The sequence below is a fragment of the Vigna angularis genome, chromosome 1, assembly GCF_016808095.1.
Source record: "Vigna angularis cultivar LongXiaoDou No.4 chromosome 1, ASM1680809v1, whole genome shotgun sequence".
In the NCBI taxonomy this organism is placed as follows: domain Eukaryota; kingdom Viridiplantae; phylum Streptophyta; class Magnoliopsida; order Fabales; family Fabaceae; genus Vigna; species Vigna angularis.
The window spans coordinates 39,464,506-39,489,027 of NC_068970.1; the positions used below are offsets into that span (position 1 = coordinate 39,464,506).

General features: G+C 36.3%; 1 protein-coding gene across 7 annotated transcripts in view; it reads left to right on the forward strand.

The window, feature by feature from the left end:
* The first annotated feature begins 5,801 nt into the window (after positions 1 to 5,801).
* LOC108339409 (calmodulin-binding transcription activator 4) overlaps positions 5,802 to 24,522 on the forward strand; it is a 30,794-nt gene continuing 12,073 nt past the window's right edge. Inside the window, exons 1-9 of one of the 7 annotated variants that reach the window (XM_052879277.1) lie at positions 5,802 to 6,110; positions 6,703 to 6,834; positions 6,951 to 7,066; positions 7,849 to 7,937; positions 8,210 to 8,255; positions 22,061 to 22,520; positions 23,837 to 23,985; positions 24,096 to 24,195; positions 24,280 to 24,506. In XM_052879277.1, coding sequence (XP_052735237.1) covers positions 6,101 to 6,110; positions 6,703 to 6,834; positions 6,951 to 7,066; positions 7,849 to 7,937; positions 8,210 to 8,255; positions 22,061 to 22,520; positions 23,837 to 23,985; positions 24,096 to 24,195; positions 24,280 to 24,506 — 1,329 coding nt within the window. In that variant the 5' untranslated portion in view covers positions 5,802 to 6,100. Of the gene's footprint in view, positions 6,111 to 6,702; positions 6,835 to 6,950; positions 7,067 to 7,848; positions 7,938 to 8,009; positions 8,015 to 8,209; positions 8,256 to 22,060; positions 22,521 to 23,836; positions 23,986 to 24,095; positions 24,196 to 24,279; positions 24,507 to 24,522 lie in introns of those variants that run through there. The other 6 variants (XM_052879283.1, XM_052879286.1, XM_052879280.1 and 3 more) reach the window with 6 other exon arrangements.

Consider the following 24,522-nt stretch of genomic DNA (forward strand, 5'->3'; position numbering starts at 1 on the left):
ACTTTATAACAATTTAATTTATGTTTTCTTTGTTTTACATTATTTTATTGATACTTTATGTGTAATTTAAGATGATGAATAAAACAAAAACCAAATATTACTTCAAATATTTTATTATAAAAAAAATCTTCTCAGAAAATTTGATAATGATAAAAAGTACTTAAATCATGTTTCACTTGTATCAATTTATATTAAAACTAAAAATAATAATTCTTCATTTCCTAATATTTTTACTTTATTATTATTATAAATTATAAATATCTATTTTATAGGTGCCATAAGTTCATTATATAGTATTACATTAAATGATAATAACAAACAACATTAATAAGATTTAATTACTTGGATGATCGTCACTTTGGAAACATTGTGTCAATTTGGTTTCAACTTTAAAAAAAATCAATTCCATCCCCAAATTTGTTAATGTGCGTCAATCAAATCTTTGTCGTTAGTTTTTCATAAACAATGTTAAGAGAATAGTAATGTAGTAAAAGATAATTTATACGTGTAAAAATTTGTAATTATACAATAGAGAAGTTGAGAGGTTCACAAGACATCCAGAGAGCTCAATTAAGAGAATGGAAAACTCAAATAGCTTGACTAAGTGCATGGAGAGCTCAATTAGCTTGGCAAAACATCTGGAGAGCTTGATAAAGTGCATGGAGAAGTCAGATAACTAAGAAATTCACATAGCTTAGTAAAGTGCATGGAAAAATTTGATAGCTCAACCGGACATCTAGAGAGCTCGACAAGTCAAATCGAGCTATTTGATCTTACCACTAAGCTATCCGAGTTTCCATGGACCTTACTGAGCTGATTAGACTTTCCACTGAGCTATATCACTTTTATGCACCTTACTGAGCTTTAGGGATGTGAGTTATTTGACTTCTCCATATACTTTACCGAGTTCTTAGTATGTATGTTCGAGCTCTTTTAGTTCTTCATACACTTAACCGAACTCTTCAAATATCTTATTGAGTTGTTTGAGTTTTTCACGCTCTTAGCTTAACTCTATAATTGTCTTATTAATTATGTTGAAGTTACCAAAATTTTTATTTCCTGATTTTTCTTATCAATCCAAATTTTCACATCACAAAATTCTTATATATAATATATATAAAATTGTCACGAAAATATGTTTAATCAATAACCACGAAAAGAATTTGATTAATACATGTTAACAAATTTGAAAATGAAATTAAAACATTTTATTAAAAAAAACAAATTAACACTATACTCCCAAAATGATATCATTTGAGTAATTAAATAAATTAATAATATACTTTGAAATATGGATGAAGTTAATGAAATCATAAAGTCAAAAGCCTACCACGTCAACTTCAAATAATTAACTCTTCACCTACCAGGAATTTACATTTTAGTATTATAGCATTACACTTAAAGGAAGGATCACACTCACAGAGAGAAAACTTGTCTTTTCTGTTTAATAATGACCAGGTCTTCTTTTATGACCCATCATTGCTCTCTCTAGATGTTGCCCACATGCAACCCACTCATTCACACTACTAAAATTTGTTTCATTTTGTTTTCATTGTACTAGGCACTAACTTACCTAAATGCATCCACATGCATACAACTGAAAATATCTGAAAGTTTTTAATTTCTATCAAAGAAAATTTTTAATTTCACCTTCAAAAGTTGTGATTTATGAAAGTCTCGAAAGAGTGAAAAATGTGATTATTAAAAGTAACTGAAGTAACATTTAGCTGGTAAAATATATTACTGGAATATTCATAAAAAGATTTCTTAAAATTACAGAGTAATATGTTATTTTTCCTGAAATTTTAAATGTGTTACAATATTAATGACTTAATAAGAATATATGATAATTTTTATTTTATCTTGAGAAGGTTATATGGTAACAGCCCAAAAATATATCATAAAACTATATACAGGTGTCATTTTTAATAATATGGTAAAACAACTAGTGGAAATAAAATTAACCTTACAGTTATTACAAAAATAGCCATAAAATTTAAAGCTTTACAAAAGTCCTACATTATTCCACAACTATGTATCTAACCGATCGGGTAATACAGGATTAAAACTGTAACCGAACGGTTCAACCAAAACTATAAACAGTAATATGACCGAACGGTCATAATCTAAGCAGCAGGGTTCTTGCCATCTAACGCCTGTTCCAACGAATACTCCTCCCCTTCTACTCACACTCAAAAGGTGATCATCGCAAAGAATAAATACCGAACGGAAAACGTAACAAAGAAAAAAAAGAAAGCAAAAAGGGTAAGCTAGAGTAATTTAATTAATCATTCAATTAAAAGGAGTATAACCAACCATTACAACATACAAGCATATCAAGATAATCATAAAATACATACTATGACCGAATCAATGACTTGACCATCCAGATTGTATGAATATGTAGCTTGAGGCCGTTCATGCACTCGGGTGGTGTAGTAACTGGAAAACCATCAGCTGTCACTCGAGGTTAGTCCATTATAACTCACCCAAGAACCTATGGGTTAGGACCTCCTGCCATTCTCACACAATGCATTACTCATCTCTACTTGAGAATTGGTAATAATCAGAATTTCAGGATGAACTCCGTGGATTTCACTGTCCATACTCATACTTTACAACCTTGATAACCACTACTAAGACATTCCTCCTTGGAATTCTCTTTCACAACCATATTACAATTATCATGTCATACTTTCACTTTGACACCATTATGATAATGCATACATAAGCCATCAGAACTACTGAAATAAATATAAATATAGGCCAAACAAAAAATCACCAAACACAAAAACAATACCGAACATCTTGTGAATATTAGAGACCGAACGGTCTCTCACTACCTAAAGAACAGGACCAAACGGTCCATAACATGTATGGTTGAAGAGATGACCGAACGCTATTTAAAAACCGACCCTATAAAATACCGAGTACAACCACATGACTGAATACTACAACCAGGCCAAGAACTAAATTAGACCTAACGCTTATAACTTAGACCGAACACTTATAGTTTAAGCTGAACACCTATAACTTAAGCCGAACACTAAGATATAACTGAACGGTCATTAACGGTAAGACCCATAAGAAGTCAAACACAGTTAAGACCAATGACAAGTACGAGACCTAACACTACTAATAGATCGAGTGCTAGTATAAGACCGAGTACTGCTAAGAAACCACCCACTCACCTAAGACCGAACGGTCATGAACGAGAATAGCAAATCCAAACATAATAATAATAATAATAATAATAATAATAATAATAATAATAATAATAATAATAATAATAGTAATAATAATAATAGTAATAGTAATATTATTATTATTATTATTATTACTATTACTATTATTATTATTATTATTCATTTATATGAATAGTATTCTCCATGATTCTTTGAAAATTTATTCTACTAAATAGTTAAATAATAATAATAATATATATAAGAGTTAAATATGTTTTTGGTTTATTGTGAAAACTAGAGTTAATCTCTTTTTAAAATTTTAGACTCATTTAATCTTATTTTTAGAATTATGCGGATTTAATCTTTTTAATCAAATTTTTGTTAAGTTTATTTGATGTTTTCAACGTATTTCTCAATTAATATAAAAAACTGAAAATGTGTCATATGTAAACAATTCAAATATTATCATAAATATGTTTGAAACGTTAAATAAATTTAACAAAATTTAGCTAAAAAAATAAATTTACACATTTTTAAAATTGAAGGACTAAATTAGATCAAAATTTAAAATAAAAAAACTAACCTCAATTTTCACTAAAAAGTTAAATAATAAAAAACATATTTAATACTAAAACTCAACTTTCAAATGTAATAAAAAAGTAATTACTATGTCATACATAGGTCATACTTAGTTGTCATATATATATATATATATATAATAATATTATTATTATTATTCATTTATATGAATAATATTAGGATGATAAAAGGTCGGATCGAATAATGCCTACCCACAACTCAACTCGCAAATAAAAATCCGACCTACAATCCGCCTGTTATGTGCACGGGTACTTGTTTAGAAAATACCCGCGAATATTTTAAAATATCTGCGGGTACCTCCCAATAACACAAAAAAAATATTTTATACATTTTTAAAAATAAAATTTAAATAAAATTATAAAATATATATATATATATAATATAAATTAAATTAAATATAAATATAAATTTAATATTAATTAAATTCCACCTAATAAAATATAATTTAATTTAATTTTTAATTAAATTTAATTGAAAAATATATAAATTAATTTTTATTTTATTTTAATTTAATTTAATTTTTATATTAATTTAATTTTTAATTAAATTTAATTGAAAAATATATAAATATATAAATATTTCTAACATGATTAAGTTTGTTTATATTATTATTTAATTAATTATATAAATGTTAATTATTTTTTTAAATATACATATAAGAGTTAATTACGTTAATTTATTTTATTTAAAAAATTAAAAATAAAAATAAAAATAATTAAATTCAAAAAAATCACGAATTGACACGTGACACCTCGGTAAGTACGAAACTAATGACAAGACCTAATTGCTTTAATTTTTCAAAAATAAAGACCCAATAGAAAAAAAAACTAAAAAGCTATTCGAGACTTCTCATCAAAATTAGAGACGTCAAAAATGATTAAATCTAAATATTAATATATTTTATTTTTAATATAAAAAAATTACAGTCTCTAAATCTTCAAGTTTTTATTATACATTAATAATTTTAATAAATACATGTAAAAATGACAAAATATTAAATATATGTAATTATCTTAATTAGTAACGAAATTTAAATAAAATTAATTGTTTTATTAGGATTATAATTTTTTCTTAATATACTATAAATAAACATGTTAATATTTATTATACTAAATATATATATTCACACATAATAATGAATTATTTTAGTAAAATCATAATAATGAATTTTTCTTTTCAACATATGTAGAAGTTTATAATAGAATAATGCTTTTATTATGTTTTAAATATTTACTTCTACACACAATCAATCATATATCTAATTATACTTATTCTGTATGATTGAAAGTATTTTTATTGTATATTAACATAAACTAAAATATTTTATAACATTTTTATACAATATTTATTTATTTTTGATGAAAAAATATGAATATATACCTATTATATAATTATAATATTATAAAAACAATAAAAAAAATTATTACTGAATTTTATGCTCATTGTTCATAATTCCGACAAAGATTTTAGTAACAATTTGTATTTTAATAATTTTTATAAAATTATTTTCAACTTTTACTTTTATTTTGTACTTGTGTTTCTAGTAGTTTTACTATAATAAAAATACGGATATATATATTCACACCCATGAGTTTCCATGTTATTTCATAAGACTTAATTTTATAGATCATTCATCAGGGTTGGGCGCATTAAATATTTAATTAAAATAAAAAATAAAATATTTATAGATAAAATAACTGAAGAGTTATAATATTCTTTATGTTTAGTTGCATTTTCAACCGCGTAATAAATATTTTTTCGGTCTTTTATATATTTTCTTTAAATATTTTAAAAAGTAGTTGAAAATGTTGAGAAAAGGTAAACACTGAGGATAAAATAGTCCTTGCGTTTACTGGTCAGAAAAATCAAACTTGCTCCAAGTTTGAAGTCTTTTTATAATAATTGCAAACTATTTCACACATAGATCTTGAAATATCTAAAAATAAATTATAGAGGTGGGAAAAGCAAGACATAGCAACTATAAATGAAGTTTCTCATATGTTGTTGGTCTTGGTCTTGGTCGTGGTCTCCGAGTTGTTTAATAAACTTGTAACAAAAAAAAAATTGAGTAATAAAAGCACGTTGGTTAACCTTAACCTTAATCACAACCTCAAATCAATTCTAACTTTCAACCAAGACCAACTCTCTGTGTTTCCACTTTCTGCTTCTTCAACTTCCTTTCTCGATCCATTCTTAGGAACCAACTCGAGCGTGCGTTGCAGACCGCACCGAACCAAATCTAGAAGCCTCTCCGGTTCGAAAAATGCTCGGTGTCCTGTTCCACTTCTAGCTTTTCATTCCTCTGGTTCAATACCATGACACCTGGTAAACGTGTCTTTTCGTTTTCTTAATCGCGTTTTCTTTAGGAAAAGAAAAAGAAACTGGAAATTGGGATGTTTAATGTTTTGGAGCGTGTATGGTTGAATTAATGAGTTTGACTTGGTTTGTTTGTGCAGTTGAAATGAGCCACATCACTTGTGACTTGGTGTGTGTGCATTTTGTTTAGTTTTCTGTCATTGGTGCTTTCAATTGGGACCATGTGTGCTTTGGAATCATTGTTATTTGTTTGGAATCCGTGAAAAATAAACACTCGCACTTACACTAAAGCATTTTAGTATATTCTATGTAACATGCTTTTAGCATTTTGATTTAATTTAATAGATTATTTTGCTGCCCCTAACCCATTTTTCTTCGGATTGAATTGTAATATTGGAGTAATTGATTGGTGCTGGGCAGATAAGAAAAAATTAAGTTGTTAGTTGCATTTGAAGTTCTTATTAATGGTTAAACATGTCGCCGTGTTATCTAATTCATCTGCTCTAAGGTAGAAAAGAAAACGATGGTGATGGTGATGGTGATGGTGATGAGGATAGAAAGGTTTATAACTTGTTGGACTTATTTATTGTTGTTGTTTCAGGTTACGAATACGATATTAATGATCTGCATCATGAAGCTCAAGCCAGATGGCTGAAGCCTGCAGAAGTGATGTACATTTTACAGAATCATGAAAAGTTCCAGCTCACCCAAGAGCCCCCGCAACAGCCAACCAGTAACAGCCGTCTTCCCTTTTTCTGATTGATTGTAGAAATAAGAAAAAATGACAACCTTTGTCATTCTTGTTTGTTTATTCAAAATGACAACATTATCATTTGATCTACTTAACAGGTGGATCCCTGTTTCTATTTAACAAAAGAGTTCTGCGTTTCTTCCGGAAAGATGGTCATAACTGGCGCAAGAAAAGAGATGGAAGAACTGTGGGAGAAGCACACGAACGACTCAAGGTGTGTAGCTACTTACTAGTGTATGTGCTATTGTGTTTATTCGGTTTCCATGAAAAAGGAACACTTATTATTAGCAAGTGTCTAGAGGGGGTCTCAGTTGCAGCAATGCAGCCATAAATCTGTTTGTAAGAGGGAGGCAAGATTTCTTCAATTGTTTGAAAAAGTATATTCAAAACATTGAATAGATGTCTCAAGCAGGTGACTAGTGGCAGATAGTATTATTTAAAAGTATTTAATAGTCCTTATTAGGAGTTTCATTTTCAATTGTATTAGACAAGTTTCTTCATAAATACTTATAGGAAATAAAATAAGAAGAAAGAAATGAAATGAGCTTCTCCATAAATTCAAATTATCTTCACAGGTTAAAAATAAGAATTTGGAGAAGTCATGAAAGAGTTTCTACAAATTAGCTTATGCATTTACTAATTTTAGCTCATGAAGAAACTCATTTCAAATTTTCTTCGTATATTTTTCTCGTATAAGGGTTTCTGGAGAAGCTTGTCCAAACAAGCTGTCCTATTTTGTGCTTCTAAGATGCTTTTGAAAACAATAATGAATGATTTTGTCTATCAGTTATTCTCTCTCTCTCTCTCTCTCTGTGTACACACACACACACATATATTACATATAACTGATATTTGTTTAAGGACACTTTTTAGTATGTTTTCTGAACATTGTTCACTTACTATTACTATATTGATATGTTTAGGTCGCCATTTTTTTTCATGGTATTTCATATACTGATTTCTTCACTTGAAATGTTTTAATAATCTGCATGATAGGTTGGAAATGTTGAAGCCTTAAATTGTTACTATGCACATGGAGAGCAGAAACCTAATTTCCAGAGGCGGAGCTATTGGATGTTGGATCCGTGAGTAGATTTTAGTTATAATCTAACTGCATATCCCGCACACATTACTATTATGCTTGTCACAAAATGTTGGATCCTTTAAACAAACACGCAATATTCAGGAAAAAAATCCTCCTTGAGGTTAACTAAACCTTAAATGAATTGCAAAGATTAAATTAGCCTAGACTTTGAAACAAAATCAGCCTTTGTTGTTCATAACTATTTGAGATATGCTTTTATATTTGTTACTGTAGTAGTTGTTCGTAATCATCCTTGATATTGTTTCATGGCAGGGAATATGAGCATATTGTTCTTGTGCATTATAGAAACACAAGTGAGGTGAGTCTCCGACATCTGATACCAGATAAAGATGATAATGATACTTGTACCCTTGTGCATAGTGTCCCTCCAGAAAAATTTGGGAACCCTTTTGTTCAAGATTGCTCACTGTCTTACCTGTTTCTGATTAGTTATTTTTCTTACACTTGTCCTCCCTTTTTACTTTGTCTTGTGAAGCTCAAATAATTTGGTTCATTTTCCTATTTCAAGAAATTTCAAACATTTTTCTTGTATTCTTAAATATTTACTTTCTGTAGATGGCTCATGCATTTGCCCATGTTCTGTTTTGTATTTCTTGTTTAAGTGGTACTTATAGAAAGGGGAATAATGATAAGGGGTTGAAACTTTATTATAGAAGGAAATTTAAAAATTAGTTAGCCGTTAGCAGCTGTTACAGGAAGGGGGACTGAGACTTTCTTTTAGGAAGTCTATATATTCTTTTCTTATGTGGTAGATGGGAGAGAGCATAGTAGTTTTGGACAGGGAATGTCCTGTGTGAAAGGAAGTATTTTCCTCTTTAAACATGTGTTAAGAAGTTTACTGAAAATTAATACAGTTTTGAGGAACTGCCCCTACAATCTATCTCAGGTGTTTTACCTTGTTTTGAAGCTTCCTCATAATGTTTTACATGACTCTGGTAAAAGAAAGCATACTAGACATAAGAGAAATAAAGGAACTGCTCAGCAAACAGAGGAAGAAGATTGCAGACTTGAGATCAAACATGACTCAAGTAAAAGAAATCATACTAGATATGAGAGAAATAAAGGAAGTGCTTCTTGAAATCAAGGAAAGAAAGAAACTGTCAAATGGAGGCGAAAATTCAATCAATAGGGAGGAGAAAAGAGAAGAGGCGGACATTGCCAATGATGGATTTAATAAAGATGAGGAAGAACCACTTCACCCTTGGTTCAAAAGGGTGGAGTTGCCCATGTTTGAGGGAATTGATAAATTAGGATGGATAACTCAAGCTGAAAGATTCTGAGGTACAAAACACCTCTCAAACTAAAAGATTGTGCTTGGCCCTTAACAGCATGGAGGGAAACTCCTAGCTACTGGCAAGTTTTGGTGCCAAGAGATCGAGAATCCATCTTGGGAGGAGTTTGTGCTGTGCTGAGTAGAAGATCTGGAGGCAGAGAGCAGTATTGTTTTTGAAAGGCAGTTGGAATATTTCAAAGGGAGGAGTGCCTTAGGTCCAAAAGCAGACTATGGCTCAACATCATGATGTAGTATTTGGTACAAAAAACATGTTGCTGATGATTATGCTAAATGACTTTTGAATACGTTATACAAAGGCTGGGAAAGTTGTTACAAAATCAATTGCTTGTTTGACAGACGGAGCAACCAAAACGGGATGTAAGAGCCCACAGATTAAATTTTAACAATGTCCATTTCTGGATATAAGTTATTGTCCTGCATAATAAGTCGACTTCTCCAATGGGAAAAATCTGGTGGTTGTTGTTTACAATCCCCTGGAATGGCATAGAGGATATCATAAGGATTCCTGTTGTCAATGAAAACGTTGGTGTTCAGGATTCCAGTGGGAAAAAGGTCCAATGTCAACTAGTGCCAATACCCCCATGTTTTTCTCAGTTTAAGAAACTATCACAGTGGCATACTTGGTAGGGTCTCCAACTGTGAAACCCAAATACTGGCTTGCTTTTCCAACAGATGTTCCCCGACTTGGTTTTTGCACTTACTATGTATCATATGCCAAAGTGAAGCTACGATTTTGGATGGAGATGCAGCTTACAAGTCAAAGAATGGGAGATATAATTACAGTGGATCAAGAAAACTTGAAATTAACTTATTCTGTGAAGGAAGGAAGCTTACTAAATTCATCAGCAACAGAAGAAAGGTTGAAGAATCCTTAGAGCAAACATAAATTTTATGCTGACAAAGGATTTGATGGAATTGGTTAGGCATCATGAGCATATATTTTTAGATAGCTGTTGGGAGCTCCAACATCATATATGGACAATTGGAACTAATGATCCGTAGAAGATTACTTAAGGACGATTCTAGAGGTGTTGCAGAGGCATTGAATGAAACAGTTTGCATCCATAATAAGTGCTTGGGAAATACTATTTTAGAATTGATCATGTAGGAGAGGGTGCTAGATGGCATCAATCATTGGGTTAAGAGATATATTCATCCTTTCTTTTAGCTTGTGACCAATTTCCAAAATTCAACCTTGAGGACAAGGTTATTCCAGTAGGTGCAAGTAATAATAGAAAAGGGGAATAATGAGAAGGTGTGGAAAGTTTACTATAGAAAGAAATTTAAAAATTAGTTAGCTATTAACAGATGTTGCGGGAAGGGGGTTGAGACTTTCTTTTAGGATGTTATAACCCTTTGTTTAGAATAGTTTTATGTTAGTTGATTTGTAACAAATTTGTTGTTATTATAAAAACCCCAGTCTGTAATAATAAAAACAAGAAAGAAGTATTCTAATAGTTTGTGTTGAGTGTGTGCAATGCTGCATGAGTTCCGGTAGTATAATTGTGAATGTGTGTCCATGCATTGCTGTAAGGAACAGTGGCAGTGGAAAGAAGTGGTTACTGGGTAGCAGTTACGTGAAGAGGTGGAAGAGGTGAGAAAGAATATTACAATTGGTATCAGCTAGCCAGGGATGATAGTGACCAACAAGGAATTGGAGAGCAGGATAGACTCTTTGGAAAAATGGTGGCAGAATTCAAAGAATCCCAAGAAGCTACTCAGAAATCTGTGTGGGCTACAACAAGTTGTTGAAGGACTGATCTCTTCGATGGCAATGCCAAGCAAATTGAACTTCCGCCTGTAGCACATCAAGAATCTTTTTATTCTTCTTCTGCTGTTCTTGCTAGAACCCATTTACACTTTCCCAGTTTTGATGGGACAAACTTCAGAGATTGGCATGCCAAGCAGTTTTTTGAATTTGAAGGAACCCCAGTCCAACAGAGAGCTTGAATACTGTTGCTCTCAATGGAAGGCAAAAGCCTTTGCTTGGCAGAGACATTATGTTAAAACGTTTGATTTTAACCACCAATCTTGGACAAAAATTCTGCAGGATATGGGAAATAGGTTTAACGATGGTGTTTTTGATGATCCGGTGTCTAAATTGGCTTCTTTGAAATACGAAACTTCTTTAACTGAATTTAGAAAAATTTGATACTCTTTTAGCTAGAGTAATAATTTTGAAGAACTTGCTTTAATTCTTTTTCTTTCCAGATTAAAATTGGAATTCAAAAAGTCTATGTTCATAGGCCACAATCCATTCAAGAAGCAGTTTGATTGGCTAGCCTCCAAGAAGATGTCTTACAAGAATTAACTAAGAAGTTGCAGGGACTGTCTTCAAGAATTGTGAATGATTCAAGCAGACCTCCCGGGATTGTACTCAATGCTTCAACTTCTTTGTGATTCCCTGTTCATCTATTGATTCGTACTGCTGCTACAAAAAATAATACTAGGACTTGAGGTCAAGTCCTGTGTGTAGGGGTGGAAATTTGTTATAACCCTTTGTTTATGTTGGAAGTCCCACATCGACTAGAAATAAGGCCAATTTAGAGTATATAAGTGGTACAAACCTCACTTTACAAGCCGGTTTTGTGGGGTTGAGTTAGGCTTAAAGTTCACTTCTTAACATGGTATCAGAGCTATGGTTAGAGCCTATCCTAGTAATATTTGTTGTTTGTTAGGCATATTGTTCCACTCGCTATCGGGCCATTATCGGACCATCCATTAATGTTTAGTCTCATGTACCTTGGCGTGAGGAGGTTGTGTTGGAAGTCTGATAGACTTTGTTGTAATTTGAGATAATATCTTTAGAATCTTCCTAATTAGAGGAAATAAATATATAATCTTTTATTTTATTTTCCTAGTTTCCCTATTTCCCTTTTTAGGAGAACTAGATTATTACAAATAGAGGGTATCAGAATGTACTTTTTATGATTGAGAATAATAAATCAGTCTTATTTTCAACTTGGTATTAGAGTCTGTCTGATCCGCTTCCGCTGTCTTTGCTGTCTGCCTGCGGCCGGCTTAGATTACTACAAATAGAGTGATAGAAGCGGCTCCAATCTTCAAGACTTGAGCGGCTCCTTGATTCAGAAGTGGCAAACAGTGACGTGAGCTGCACAACACGGAAATATGAAAAATTGAAGGAAAGAGCAACTTAGCTCTTGAAGCAAGGCGCGGATGTGCTGGCTTTGATACCAAATGATAGAAGCGGCTCTAATCTTCAAGAATTGAGTGGCTCCTTGATCCAGAAGTGGCAACGAATTGAAGAAATGGTTGAATGACGAAGGCGCATGCAAGGTGTTTGTGGTAATGTCTCACGGTGTTTGGATGTGTGTATGTGGATTCTCTAACTCAGGAGGCCTTCCAAGAGGAAAGGAAGGTAGAGGATGAGTGTGCTAAAGTGGCACAAAGCAATGAACTCGAAGAAGTAGTGGCTGGATACAATTCAGCAGCAATGCACTATATTACTCAAGTTGAAGTTTACAAAGGATTGTTCCTCTCTTTATAGGTGAAGAGAAGCTATTAAACGTGCAAGGAAAGCTACTGAATTTACAAATGACATGTGCTGATGAAGGTAGCCAGCGTGGGTTGTGTTTTCCTGGTGAAACACATTTAACACGTTTAAAATGTGCAATGGCTGATGCAGAAATGCTGGCCACGTGCTAGCAGCTTGTTCAATTCGGCAATGGCACTTCTTCTTTGCTTTCTTTTCCTTCCTATGCTTGGCAAGCTTGGCATGGTTTCCCACCCTTATTGGTGACCTACAAAAACAGTGTAAATGTATTTTAGTTAAAGAGAATCTATCTAAGACTTAGAAAGAAAATATCCTTTTGTTTATTCAACTTCCCTTAGTCTTAAGTTGATACTTCTTTGGATGGGAAGTCCCTAAAGGGGTTGCCATCATAGAGGGTATCAGAATGTATTTTTTATGATTGAGAATAATAAATTAGTCTTATTTTCAACTTGGTATTAGAGTCTGTCTGATCCGCTTCCGCTGTCTTTGCTGTCTGCTTACGGCCGGCTGTCATGGCCACCGACAGCCCTCTAAAAGTCTCTTCTTTAACATGTGTTTTTAATGGGCTCCAATTGCCCTAGTCAAGTTCTGCCTTAGAATTCTAGCATTTTTTCCAGTATTACCAAATACAGAGTTTGTTTGAGTATGATCAGAATGGAATTCGAACCCATTCCCTTTCGGACCAGTAGTTGAAAATGGTGCTTTAGATCTGTTGATGCCCAATCAATTTTGGCTCCTTTTGGCATTCTTATTGACTGCCAGTTGAATCAAAGAGACCGAAAGTCTCTTCTTCGAAGAACCCAAGAAAGGTCACTGCCTTTGCTGCTTACTCCGTTGTGCACCGCCGCTCTCCGCCGCCGGTCACTGTCCGCTGCCGGCCTCTGTACGTCGCCGGCTACCGTCTGCCGCCGGTCACCGTCGCAGTTCCGATCGGTGACCAGCGGATCTGGATTGTCTCTTCGAGCGCGACCTAACCCTGGTGGTCGACGTCTCAGACTCCTCCGTACGTGCCGTCACGCACCTCCTCTCTCTGTCAGATCTTGTGTGTGTGATTGTCACGCGCCGCTGTCCCGGTGTCGGAATCACACTGTGCCGCTTCTGGTCGACTCGCCGAACCTCCTCCTCTCTGTTCTGACCTTCCATAGCAGAATTTGCGTCTTCTTTGCTTCTCACTATTCGCCGCAAGCTTCATTCGTTTTTTGTTTCTCGAGCAACAGTGCTTTGTCTCCGCTGCTGCTGTCGCTGATGCACCAGCTCCTAGTACTACTTCTCCTGCTTCCATCATCTTCTCCATTGAGAAGGGTTCTCTACCTTCACGGGCTTTCTGCCACCACCAATGGGTTTCTTCTTCCTCTTTCTTGTGCGACACTGATTGGTGCTTCTTGCCACGTCTCCGCCGCTTGTGCCGCCGAATGCACCGACACTTGTGGCCAAGCCTGTCTCCACCATTTGGTTACAATTCTATGATTCTCTCTTGCAAATGTGATGTTCCCGTTGGCCTGTGGCATGAAGGGAAGTCTATTTCTGTAGCTGTGATGTTCCAGTCAACAATTCATCAGCCTTGTTGGCAGGTGCTTTAGTGACGCTGTTGTTGCAGTCAGTTGTTAGTCAGTTGTTGTAACCTCTGCAGTTTGTCGCTGCTGCCTCAATAAGCTGCCGCATTTTCTTTGGTCAAGATTAAGAGTGTCTCGTTAAGTGCATTAGCCGTCATTTCTGCTGTTTGCCGCGAGGGGAAATATTTTTCAGCCCCTGCGGAGAACTTTCTTCTTGGGCTAGAGTTTAGCCCGTACTTTTGTGATACAGTGTAAGTATCACCATTTGGGAGTAGTCCAGTAGAGAACTTAGGACCTCCAAAGTGTCTTCGATATTTGGTGTTTTTTGGTTTCTACCATCACTAATGTGAAAGGCTCTCTTCACTGTCAATGCTTTGTTATAACAGCTCACTGAGAGATGTTCTTTGAGACCGCCAATTGACTCTTTCGAAGTTATGGGATTTAGATTTGTCCCTCGTACGAATCGGTTCTCACTAGTTCTTCCACCTACACGTTCTGTTGTCTAGTCGTGAGGAGGAGAAAGTTCCACCCGCTACAAGGTAGTGTAGTCCCTGCAGGTCTGTTGCTGTTAGCCTCTACAGGACAGATGTTTCCTGAAGGCTTGTTGCTGTTCAGGGCAGTTAAGTCCTTTTGAAGGTTTGTTGCTGTGTAGGGTAGTTAAGTCCCTACAAGTTTGTGGCTGTTAGCCTTTGAAGGCCTCCCATACGTTACTCATGGAAATCATGTTCTTGAAGTTTTGTTGCTGTTCGCCACTATTGATGGCAATCTAGTCCTTGCAGTTTGTTGATGTTCGCCACTGGAGGCCCTTCATCTGTTCTTGTAGTTTGTTGTTGTTTGCTGCTGCAAGTCATCATCCATTTTTGATGGAAATCTCTCTCGTCCATTGTTGTCCAAGTTGAAGTTTCATGGTGCTAGTTCGCCCTTGTCTATTGTTGTCCAAGTTGAAGTTTCATTGTGCTAGTTCGCTTTTGTCCATTGCTGTCCAATTTGGTTTATTCACGTTCTCTACAATTGAGTTTGACTATTCCAAACTTGGTTCATACAATCTTGTATGATCCAGCTTGAGGGGGAGTGTTGTAATTTGAGATAATATCTTTAGAATCTTCCTAATTAGAGGAAATAAATATATAATCTTTTATTTTATTTTCCTAGTTTTCGTATTTCCCTTTTTAGGAGAATTAGATTATTACAAATAGAGGGTATCAAAATGTATTTTTTATGATTGAGAATAATAAATCAGTCTTATTTTCAACTTACTTCTTTGATCAAGAAGTCGATCAACACCCTTTTTCACGCCAACACACATAAAAAACAGTAAAAGAGTGTATATTATTGTTGTAAGAATGAAGTATCGAATCAAGAATTACACCAAGGAAGCCTCTCTCCCTCCACTGGAACAATGATCAAGTCTCAACCTCAAAAGTCAAAAAATAAAACCGCCTGTTGAACTCTCCCCACTATTTATAGTATTCCCCTTTTAAAACAAAACTAACCCTAACTGACAATAGCCTTTCCCGCTATTTTCTATTCTTTCTTTCATAAACCTTTAATACTCTATCATTACCATCCACCCCAAGAGCAACCTTGTCCTCAAGGTTGAATTCAGGGAAATGTTGTCTGATAGTGGTCTCATCCTCCCAGGTAGCTCCCTTTGGGCCTCCTTCCTGCCATTGAACTAGGACTTGTGTAATCATCTCTCCTTGTTGCTGCTTGTCTCGTTTCTGTAGCACCTTTGATGGCTTGCAAATAAGGCCATCTATTTGAAGTTCCTCAGGTAATTCGCCCTCCACTTGGTGAGTTCCAATAGCTAATTTCAATTGAGACACATGGAATACTGGGTGTATTTTGGCAGTCTCCGGCAGTTGTAGTCTAAAGGCCACTTGTCCCGCTTGCTTGAGCACCAGAAAAGGGACATAATAACGTGCTGACAGTTTAGGATATAACCTTGTAGGCATAGAAACTTGCCTATGAGGTCTGATTTTGAGGAAAACCCAATCCCCCTCTTTGATATTAGATGTCTTTCTCTTTTTGTTAGTGAGCCGAGCCATCCTATCTTGGGCCTTGGCCAAATGGTACTTTAACTATTTCAAAGCTTCATCATGCGTCTGTAGGTCCTGAGCCACTGCCTCAACCACTGTCTCTCCTGGTATGAACCTTGTCAAAGTAGGTGGTAACCTCCCATAGACACCTCAAAGGGGGTACACTTGGAGGCCCCCTGGTAACTGGTATTATACCAGTATTCTGCCTATGGCAACACTGAACTCCATACCTTGGGTTGCTCGGAACTGAAGCAATACAAATAAGTTTCCAGCACCCTATTTAAAAATTCTGTATGCCCATCAGTTTCTGGGTGGTACGCGGTGCTCATACATAGTTGTGTTCCTTGACTTCTAAAAATCTCTTTCCAAAAAATGCTGAGGAAAGTGGAGTCCCTGTCACTCACGATTGACACAGGAATGCCATGAACTCTGATTATCTCTTTCACGAAGATTTCAGTTATGGTTTTAGCAGTATAGGGGTGTTTAATAGGTATGAAGTGCCCATACTTACTCAAGCGATATACCACCACCAATATCGTGTCATAACCCTGTGATTTTGGCAGTTTCACCACAAAATCCATGCTAACCTCTTCCCAAATCGCTTGGGGAATAGGTAAGGACTGGAGGAGTCCTTGAGGAGAGGACGCGAGATATTTATGCTGCTGACATATCAAACACACTGCCACAAAGTCTATCACAGTCTTCTTCATACCCACCAAATACAGAGATTGTGCAATCCTCCTGTATGTTCAATACAGCCCAGAGTGTCCACTAGTGGCAATATTATGGAACTATGCCAAGAGCTTTGGTATCCACTCTGATCTGGCGAGAGCACTAGCCACCCTTTATAATGTAGCATCCTATTTTCTAGAGTATATGCAGGGTGGGAATTCAGATTAGTTTTCACCTCTTCCATGATCTTCTTCAAACCGGGATCCTCCTCTACTTCCTCTAGTATCTCCTGAAACTCTGGCCAATAAGGCCTGGTGATCATCTGCAACACCTTTTCCCCTTCCTCCACTTCTTCTCCCTTTCGTGATAACCCATCTGCAACTCGATTGGAAGCACTTGTCCTGTAGATAATGTCGAACTCGTACCCAAGCAACTTGGCTAGCCAATTCTGCTGGTTTTGAGTCGTGATACGTTGCTCTAAGAGGTACTTGAGACTCCTCTGGTCAGTATATACCATAAACCTTCGCCAGTGTTGGATGGCCAGCACCTGAGCCAACAACTCTTTCTCATAAACTGACTTGGTGAGGGATGTTATAGACAATACTTTGCTAAAGTAAGCTATTGGCCTCTTGTCTGAGATAGGACTACCCCTATACCTTTGCTTGAGTCATCACATTCCACATGGAATGTTTTCGAAAAATTTGGTAACACTAAGACGGGGGTTGTGGTTACTGCTTTCTTCAAGGCCTCCATAGCCGCTGCCCCTCCCTGGTTCCATTCAAACTTCCCCTTTAGCAAATCGGTGAGAAGTCTTGCCATTTTCCTATAATCTTTGACAAACCTCCTATAGTATCCAGTGAGGCCCAAGAAACCCCTTAATTCCTTGATTTTGCTGGGCTTCGACCACTCCATTACTGTAGAGATCTTCTCCTCATCCATCTCAACTCTTGTCTTCGAAATCATGTGGCCAAGGTATTTAATCTGCCGCCGTCCAAACTCACATTTCTTTTTATTTGCAAATAGCTGCTATTGAGAAAGGATCTCCAACATGTCCCTGAGATGATGCTCATGTTCTCTCCAAGTTCTACTATATATTAAGATGTCATCAAAGAACACCAACACATACTTTCGCAAGAAGGGTCTCAAAATTGAATTCATCATATCCTAGAAGGTAGAAGGGGCATTAGTGAGCCCAAAGGGCATCACCAAGAATTCATAGTGCCCCTGATGAGACCTAAATGTTGTTTTTGAAACATCCTCTTCCTTCATCTTGATCTGGTGATACACAACCTTCAAATTAACCTTCGAGAAATAGGTCGCCCCTTGTAATTCGTCCAACAACTCCTCAATGACAGGGATGAGGTATTTATCCGGGATTGTAACTCGATTCAGGGCTCTGTAGTCTACACAAAACCTCCAACTCCCATCCTTTTTCTTCCCTAGAATCACAGGACTCGAGTATGGGCTGTTGTTGGGTCTAATGATACCCAATTCTAGCATTCCCGCGACTTGTTTCTCTATTTCTGCTTTCATCAGGTGCGGGTACCTATAAGGCCTCACATTGATAGGCTCGGTGCCCTCTTTGATGGGTATCCGGTGGTCTACCCTCCTGACCGGCGGCAACCCTTGGGGCTCCATAAACACCCCCTCAAAGTCCCCCAAGATCTTCTCCAACGCTGCCTCTTGATTGGGTGTCATCCTTGTTCTTTATAATCCCTCTCCTGCCATTTCTGCTTGGCTCAGGCTCCAGACCAAGGTCATGGTCTCTATTTCAGTTTCTTTCAGAAGCGCCTCTGGGTAACCATTCTACGGGTTAGTGTTGGGCCGCCCTTAATCACCACTTCCTTCTCCTCCGGCCTAATTCTCATAGTGAGCTTCCTCCAGTCCACCTTGATCTCTCCCAAGGTCGCCAGTCATTCTACACCTAGGATGACATCCACCCCTCTTAACTCAAAGAGATATAATTTCTCCCTTATTTCCACTCCCTCCAGGTTCAGAGAAACCCCTACACAACATCCCTGGGCCACCTTTTTCTACCCATCTCCCAAACTCACCTTGTAAGGTGATGTTTCTTCTACTTCTAGATCCAACTCCTCCACTAGTTTTTACGAGATAAAGTTGTGATACGCTCCGCTCTCGATCAATACCAGAACCTTTCTCCTCTGTATCCAGCCTTGCATCTTCATGGTATTCGACTACATTAGCCCTCCTGCCGAAAAGACGGACAACTCCATACACTTCTGTTCCATTTCCTCTCCTTCCTCTTCTTCATCTCCTTCGGCTAAGATCATCACCCTCAGGCTTCTCTCAGCACATCGATGCCCAGGGTGATAGGGTCCTCCACAATGGAAGCATCGTCCTTCCTCCCTCCTCTTGATATACTCTAGATAAGGCAATGTTCGTACCCTACGTCATTGCGCACCGCCACCCGCGTTACTGCCCGCCTTAGAACTCGCGGTGTTGGTAACCCCTTCTCTCCTCGTTCCGCTCCCCTCGTTGGTATTTCCCGATCCCTTCGACGTTCCCCTGTTTGTCTCTATTTGCGCCACCATACCAGTACTCACCTGGTACCTCCCCTATGTTTGTCCGCCCTTACTCGCCGTACCTCCATTCACCCTTGGAAGAATTCTCGCCTGCTCCATATCGCGTGCCCTCTCCATCACTGTTAAAAGGTCTCGTGGGTCATGGGGTCTGATCAGATTCTGAAGCCCCTCTTGTAAGCCAGCGAAAAGATACCCAAGGAGTTGCTCCTCTGTCACCCTTGTGGCCTGTGCCACCAAAATCCCGAATTCTTACACATATTCTTCCTCGGTCCCCCGCTGTCGCACTACCGCCAACTTTTCAAATATGGTTCACCTGTTCCGACCACCAAACCTTCGCATCAACGCCTTTGTTAATGACCCCCAAGATGGATTCTTGATCTTCTTTTGCCAAAATCGAAACCAGAAGCTCGCCCCCCCTTCCATGCAAATGTAGGTAAGCTTCATCTTCTCTTTTTTTGAGACGCTTTGGAGATCAAAGAATTTCTCCGCCTTCGCGATCCAGCCCATGGGGCTTGTGCCTTCTAACGTGGCTAATTCCACACATTTCATCCAACTATGTTGAACTTCTCCTCTATCGTCCTCCATCTCATCATTCGAATTTTCCTTTCGCCCTTCCCGACCTCGATAACCGAGTCCTGACTGCATTTCGAACTCCTTTTATGGTTCCTTGTTTGCCTCTCAAGAACGCGCCCCAGTTCTTGTGTTATCCCCCTCATCTCTGCCTTAAACTCCTTCATAGTCGTTTCGATCGCATAAAACCTCCCCTCCAAAGCATGCATTTTGCCTTCCATCGAACGTCTCTCTCTTGATGATCCGACAGGTCGGACCAAACTTGATGGACTTCTTTGATCAAGAAGTCAATCAACACCTTCTTTCACACCACACCAACACACACAAAAGACAGTTAAAGAGTGTATATTATTGCTGTAAGAATGAAGTATCGAATCAAGAATTACACCAAGGAAGCCTCTCTCCCTCCACTAGAACAATAATCTAGTCTCAACCTCAAAAGTCAAAAACTAAAACCCCCTGTATAACTCTCCCCCTATTTATAGTATTCCCCTTTTAAAACAAAACTAACCCTAATTGACAACAACCTTTCCCGCTATTTTCTATTCTTTCTTTCATAAACCTTTAATACTCTATCAAAGTCCCACATCGACTAAAGATAAGACCAATTTAGAGTATATAAGTGATGCAAACCTAACCTTACAAACCAGTTTTGTGGGGTTGAGTTAAGCTTAAAGTCCACTTCTTAACAATTTGGAATAGTTTTCTGTTAGTTGATTTGTAACTAATCTGTTGTTATTTGGGGTTATAAAATCCCCGGTCATTGATAATAATAACCAGAAAGAATTATTCTAATAGTTTGTGTGTTGAGTGTGCAATGCTGCCTGAGTTCCGTAGTATAATTGTGAGTGTGTGGGGGTGCATTGCTGTAAGGAACAATGGTAGTGGAAAGAAAGTGGTGACTTGGTACCAGTTGCGTGAAGAGGCGAGAAAGATTATTGCATAGGAATTCTTTTCATGTGGTAGATGGGAGGGAGGATAGTTTTATGACAGGGAATGCCCAGTGTAGGGAAGTATTTTCCTTTGTAAACCTGTGTTAGGAAGTTTACTGAAATTAATACAGTTTTGAGGGACTGCCCATACAATTTCTCTCCTGCATTTTACCTTCTTTTGAAGGTTCCTAACTGGTACTTTGATTCTTTTGGTTACCATTAATATTACTTCAGTGTTTTAACTCGCTCATTTTCTATTTTCAAACTTCTTTCTTAAAAGTACATTTATGCTTCCAAAGTGGCATATGTTCATTTAATAATGAATTTAATTTGTATGATCTGATAGTGTAAAAGCTTTTTACATTATCATCTAATCATAGATTGTCATGAATGTGAAAAATTGTTGATTTTTGTAATAATTACTTTAAAGGTAATATCTAGGGTTATTTCTAATTGATTGGTGGTGTAAAATTCTTTATATTGGTTGTTCATGAAACTTGGACTCTTTAATAATTACTGTGCAAAGCAATTCAACTATCAATTAAAGCCATTTCTCATGCATTCTCTTATATGTCTGAAACTTTTTCTATTTCCTAAGTTTATGAGCACGCCTTTATCTCCTTTATCTACCAAAACTTACCAACATGAAGGACTGCATCTGACCTCCCGTATCCTAAGTATAAGACCAAATGCACTTTGGATAACTTTTTCCTACTTACGAATCTTTGGTATTTAATTCTTTCTAAGATAAGGGAAATTGATATAAGAAAAGTCAGTGATTATTCCAAGATTTGCATTGTGGTATTGCTTTTATGCACTAATTCTTTCCTTTCATCAAATGAAGATTCTTAAATCTTCTTAAGAATCATATTTGGTATCTTGGATGGGAATTATTTGATCATATTCTTTTATTCAGCATGTGCATTGTGACATTGCTGTGCAGCCCATCTTCAAGTTTTGCTTTAACGTATGCACTCGTGTTATAGGGAAGACTCAGCTCTGGAGCTGGCGCACAATTGTCACCAAGTTCCTCTGCTGCATTTAGTCAGAGTCCTAGCCCTTATTCTGATCAGAATCCAGGGTCAACATCCATACCTGTTGATTCATATGAACCTAATCAGAGTTTCTCCAGTCCTGGAACTACAGAAGTTACGTCTGATATATTCATTCTGAACAATAAAATGGATCACATGGATGGAACCGATGCAGAATCAGGAACCTCATCTGAGCTTGAAGTTACTCAAGCTTTGCGCCGACTGGAGGTACAATTAAGTTTGAATGAGGACAGCTTTGAAGATATTGCTCCCTTCTGCAATAAGCATGAAACTGCCCATGATTCAAACCCTCTGGAAAAACAAAGGGTGATCAGCAATCAAGAGCAATCTGCTGCTTTCTCTGGACCTGATGATCAAGGGCTATTTTATGATGAATATAATGGAAGACAAGGTAAAACAAACTTCAGCTGTTGAGAACACATTGTTTACATTAGTGAAATATCTGAATGTATAATCTATATCGTAATTTAACCTGTTTGCATACATTGTCTTCTACTTATATAGAACTGCTTGCTGCATGCCTTGCTAATTTTCTGTAATTTGTTGGTGGAAATTTATAGCATGCCTTGGCTATCTTGTTTTGTGTCTCTGTTTAACTGTTTAATTTTCTCATCGAAACCTAATTCCCCTATGAATGTTAAGAGAATTGGATTCTTATTATGAGCTATATAACCATAAAAGATGGTTCTAAAAAACCTACTCACAGCTAGGTTTCTTTGAAATTGACATTATTCCAGTAGACTTTATAAAAATATAAAAAATGTGGAATAGGCTATCAATGTTTGATTGGAAAATTCCATACGTTACATTAGTATGATTTGTTTTTCCATTTTTATGGTTGATAAAGAAAATAAAACAATTGTACTAGCCTCTTCTTCTTCTTCTTTGAAATTGACATTATTCCAGTAGACTTTATAAAAATATAAAAAATGTGGAATAGGCTATCAATGTTTGATTGGAAAATTCCATACGTTACATTAGTATGATTTGTTTTTCCATTTTTATGGTTGATAAAGAAAATAAAACAATTGTACTAGTCTTGATAAACTGTGTGTGGCTGACGAGTACTTGAGTAAACCTCTACTAATAACAAGAAAAGGTTGTGTTGTTATTTTAAAAGAGGCTACAGAGACCATAACACAGCATACTGACATTATGGTGATGGCCAACCTGAATTAAGACTCATTTAAACAAGGAAAAATACTACGTTTTTTGAAAAATTCAAGGAAAAACACCAAAAGAGCTTCAAAATATACTTATACAGCTGATTGTGAGCTCAAAATTAGTCTCAAAAAGGGTAATCTGGGTATCAAATGTGTAACAAGGGACTCGAAAGGAGCTTTCTGACGATACCAAATAGGCCTTGTTAACAACACCTTTATAAAAAATTATGGTTGTTTAAAGCTCACTTGCCTGTTCAGAATTTAAAGGTTGTATTTATTGGTTTTTGACACGTTTCTCACTCGATCCTATGTTATTATATTTGTGGCCAGAAGTTTTTGTATGACGTTATTATGGTTTTTGCTCTGCTCAGTTTTTCCTTGTAAATTAGTATTTCATCCGATCAAGCCTTCATTTATAACTTTAATATTTCAAATTTCAATTGAAATTCAGCTCCTTGTAGTTTTGTTTTATCCTCTTCATTGTGGAAACATCACCTAGTAAGAGGGCAAGGTAAAAAGATGCTAAAAGTGTTTATTTTAATAGGTGATGGTGGTGAATGCTATCATGAACTAATAGAACATGGTTACCCAGATGTAAATGAAGAGGCCTTATGGACAGGGGTGCTGGAATCGTGCAATTCCTCAACTGCTGTCAAGTTACCACCAGAAAATGTATACATGGCAGCTGAAAATGTAAGTGTTTCTTGGACTTCATAAAATTTATATGATTTTGAAATTAATGTTTGTTCAGATGTTGAATGATTCTCTTGTGTTTATGCAATTCTTAAAAAAATTTCTTAAAGCAGGAAAATTCAGTATCTTTTCCGAGAAGGGTGCAAGTACCAGTTTCCAAACAGGAAGACAATCACTGGCTCAACTTCAACAGTGATAATTCTCAAAGCTGTATGATATAATTTCACCTTTTTGAATTTACTATTTTTGGCATATTTTGGTCTTTCTTTAACTTCTGATTCCTCACCATGTTAGCAGCCGTTTTCTCCCCACCTCAAGGGGTTGATGAAGTCAAATTTCCTGCATATTCTTCTGTGGTGGAAACACGAGTAGCTAATTCTGGCTACTACGAAACATTGTTTGACCAAAGCCAAATTATAGCACCTCTAGATGCAGATTCAAGCTTGACTATTGCACAAAAACAGAAATTTACCATTAAGACATTCTCCCCAGAATGGGGTTATGCCACTGAGACCACTAAGGTTTGTGCCTTCAAAG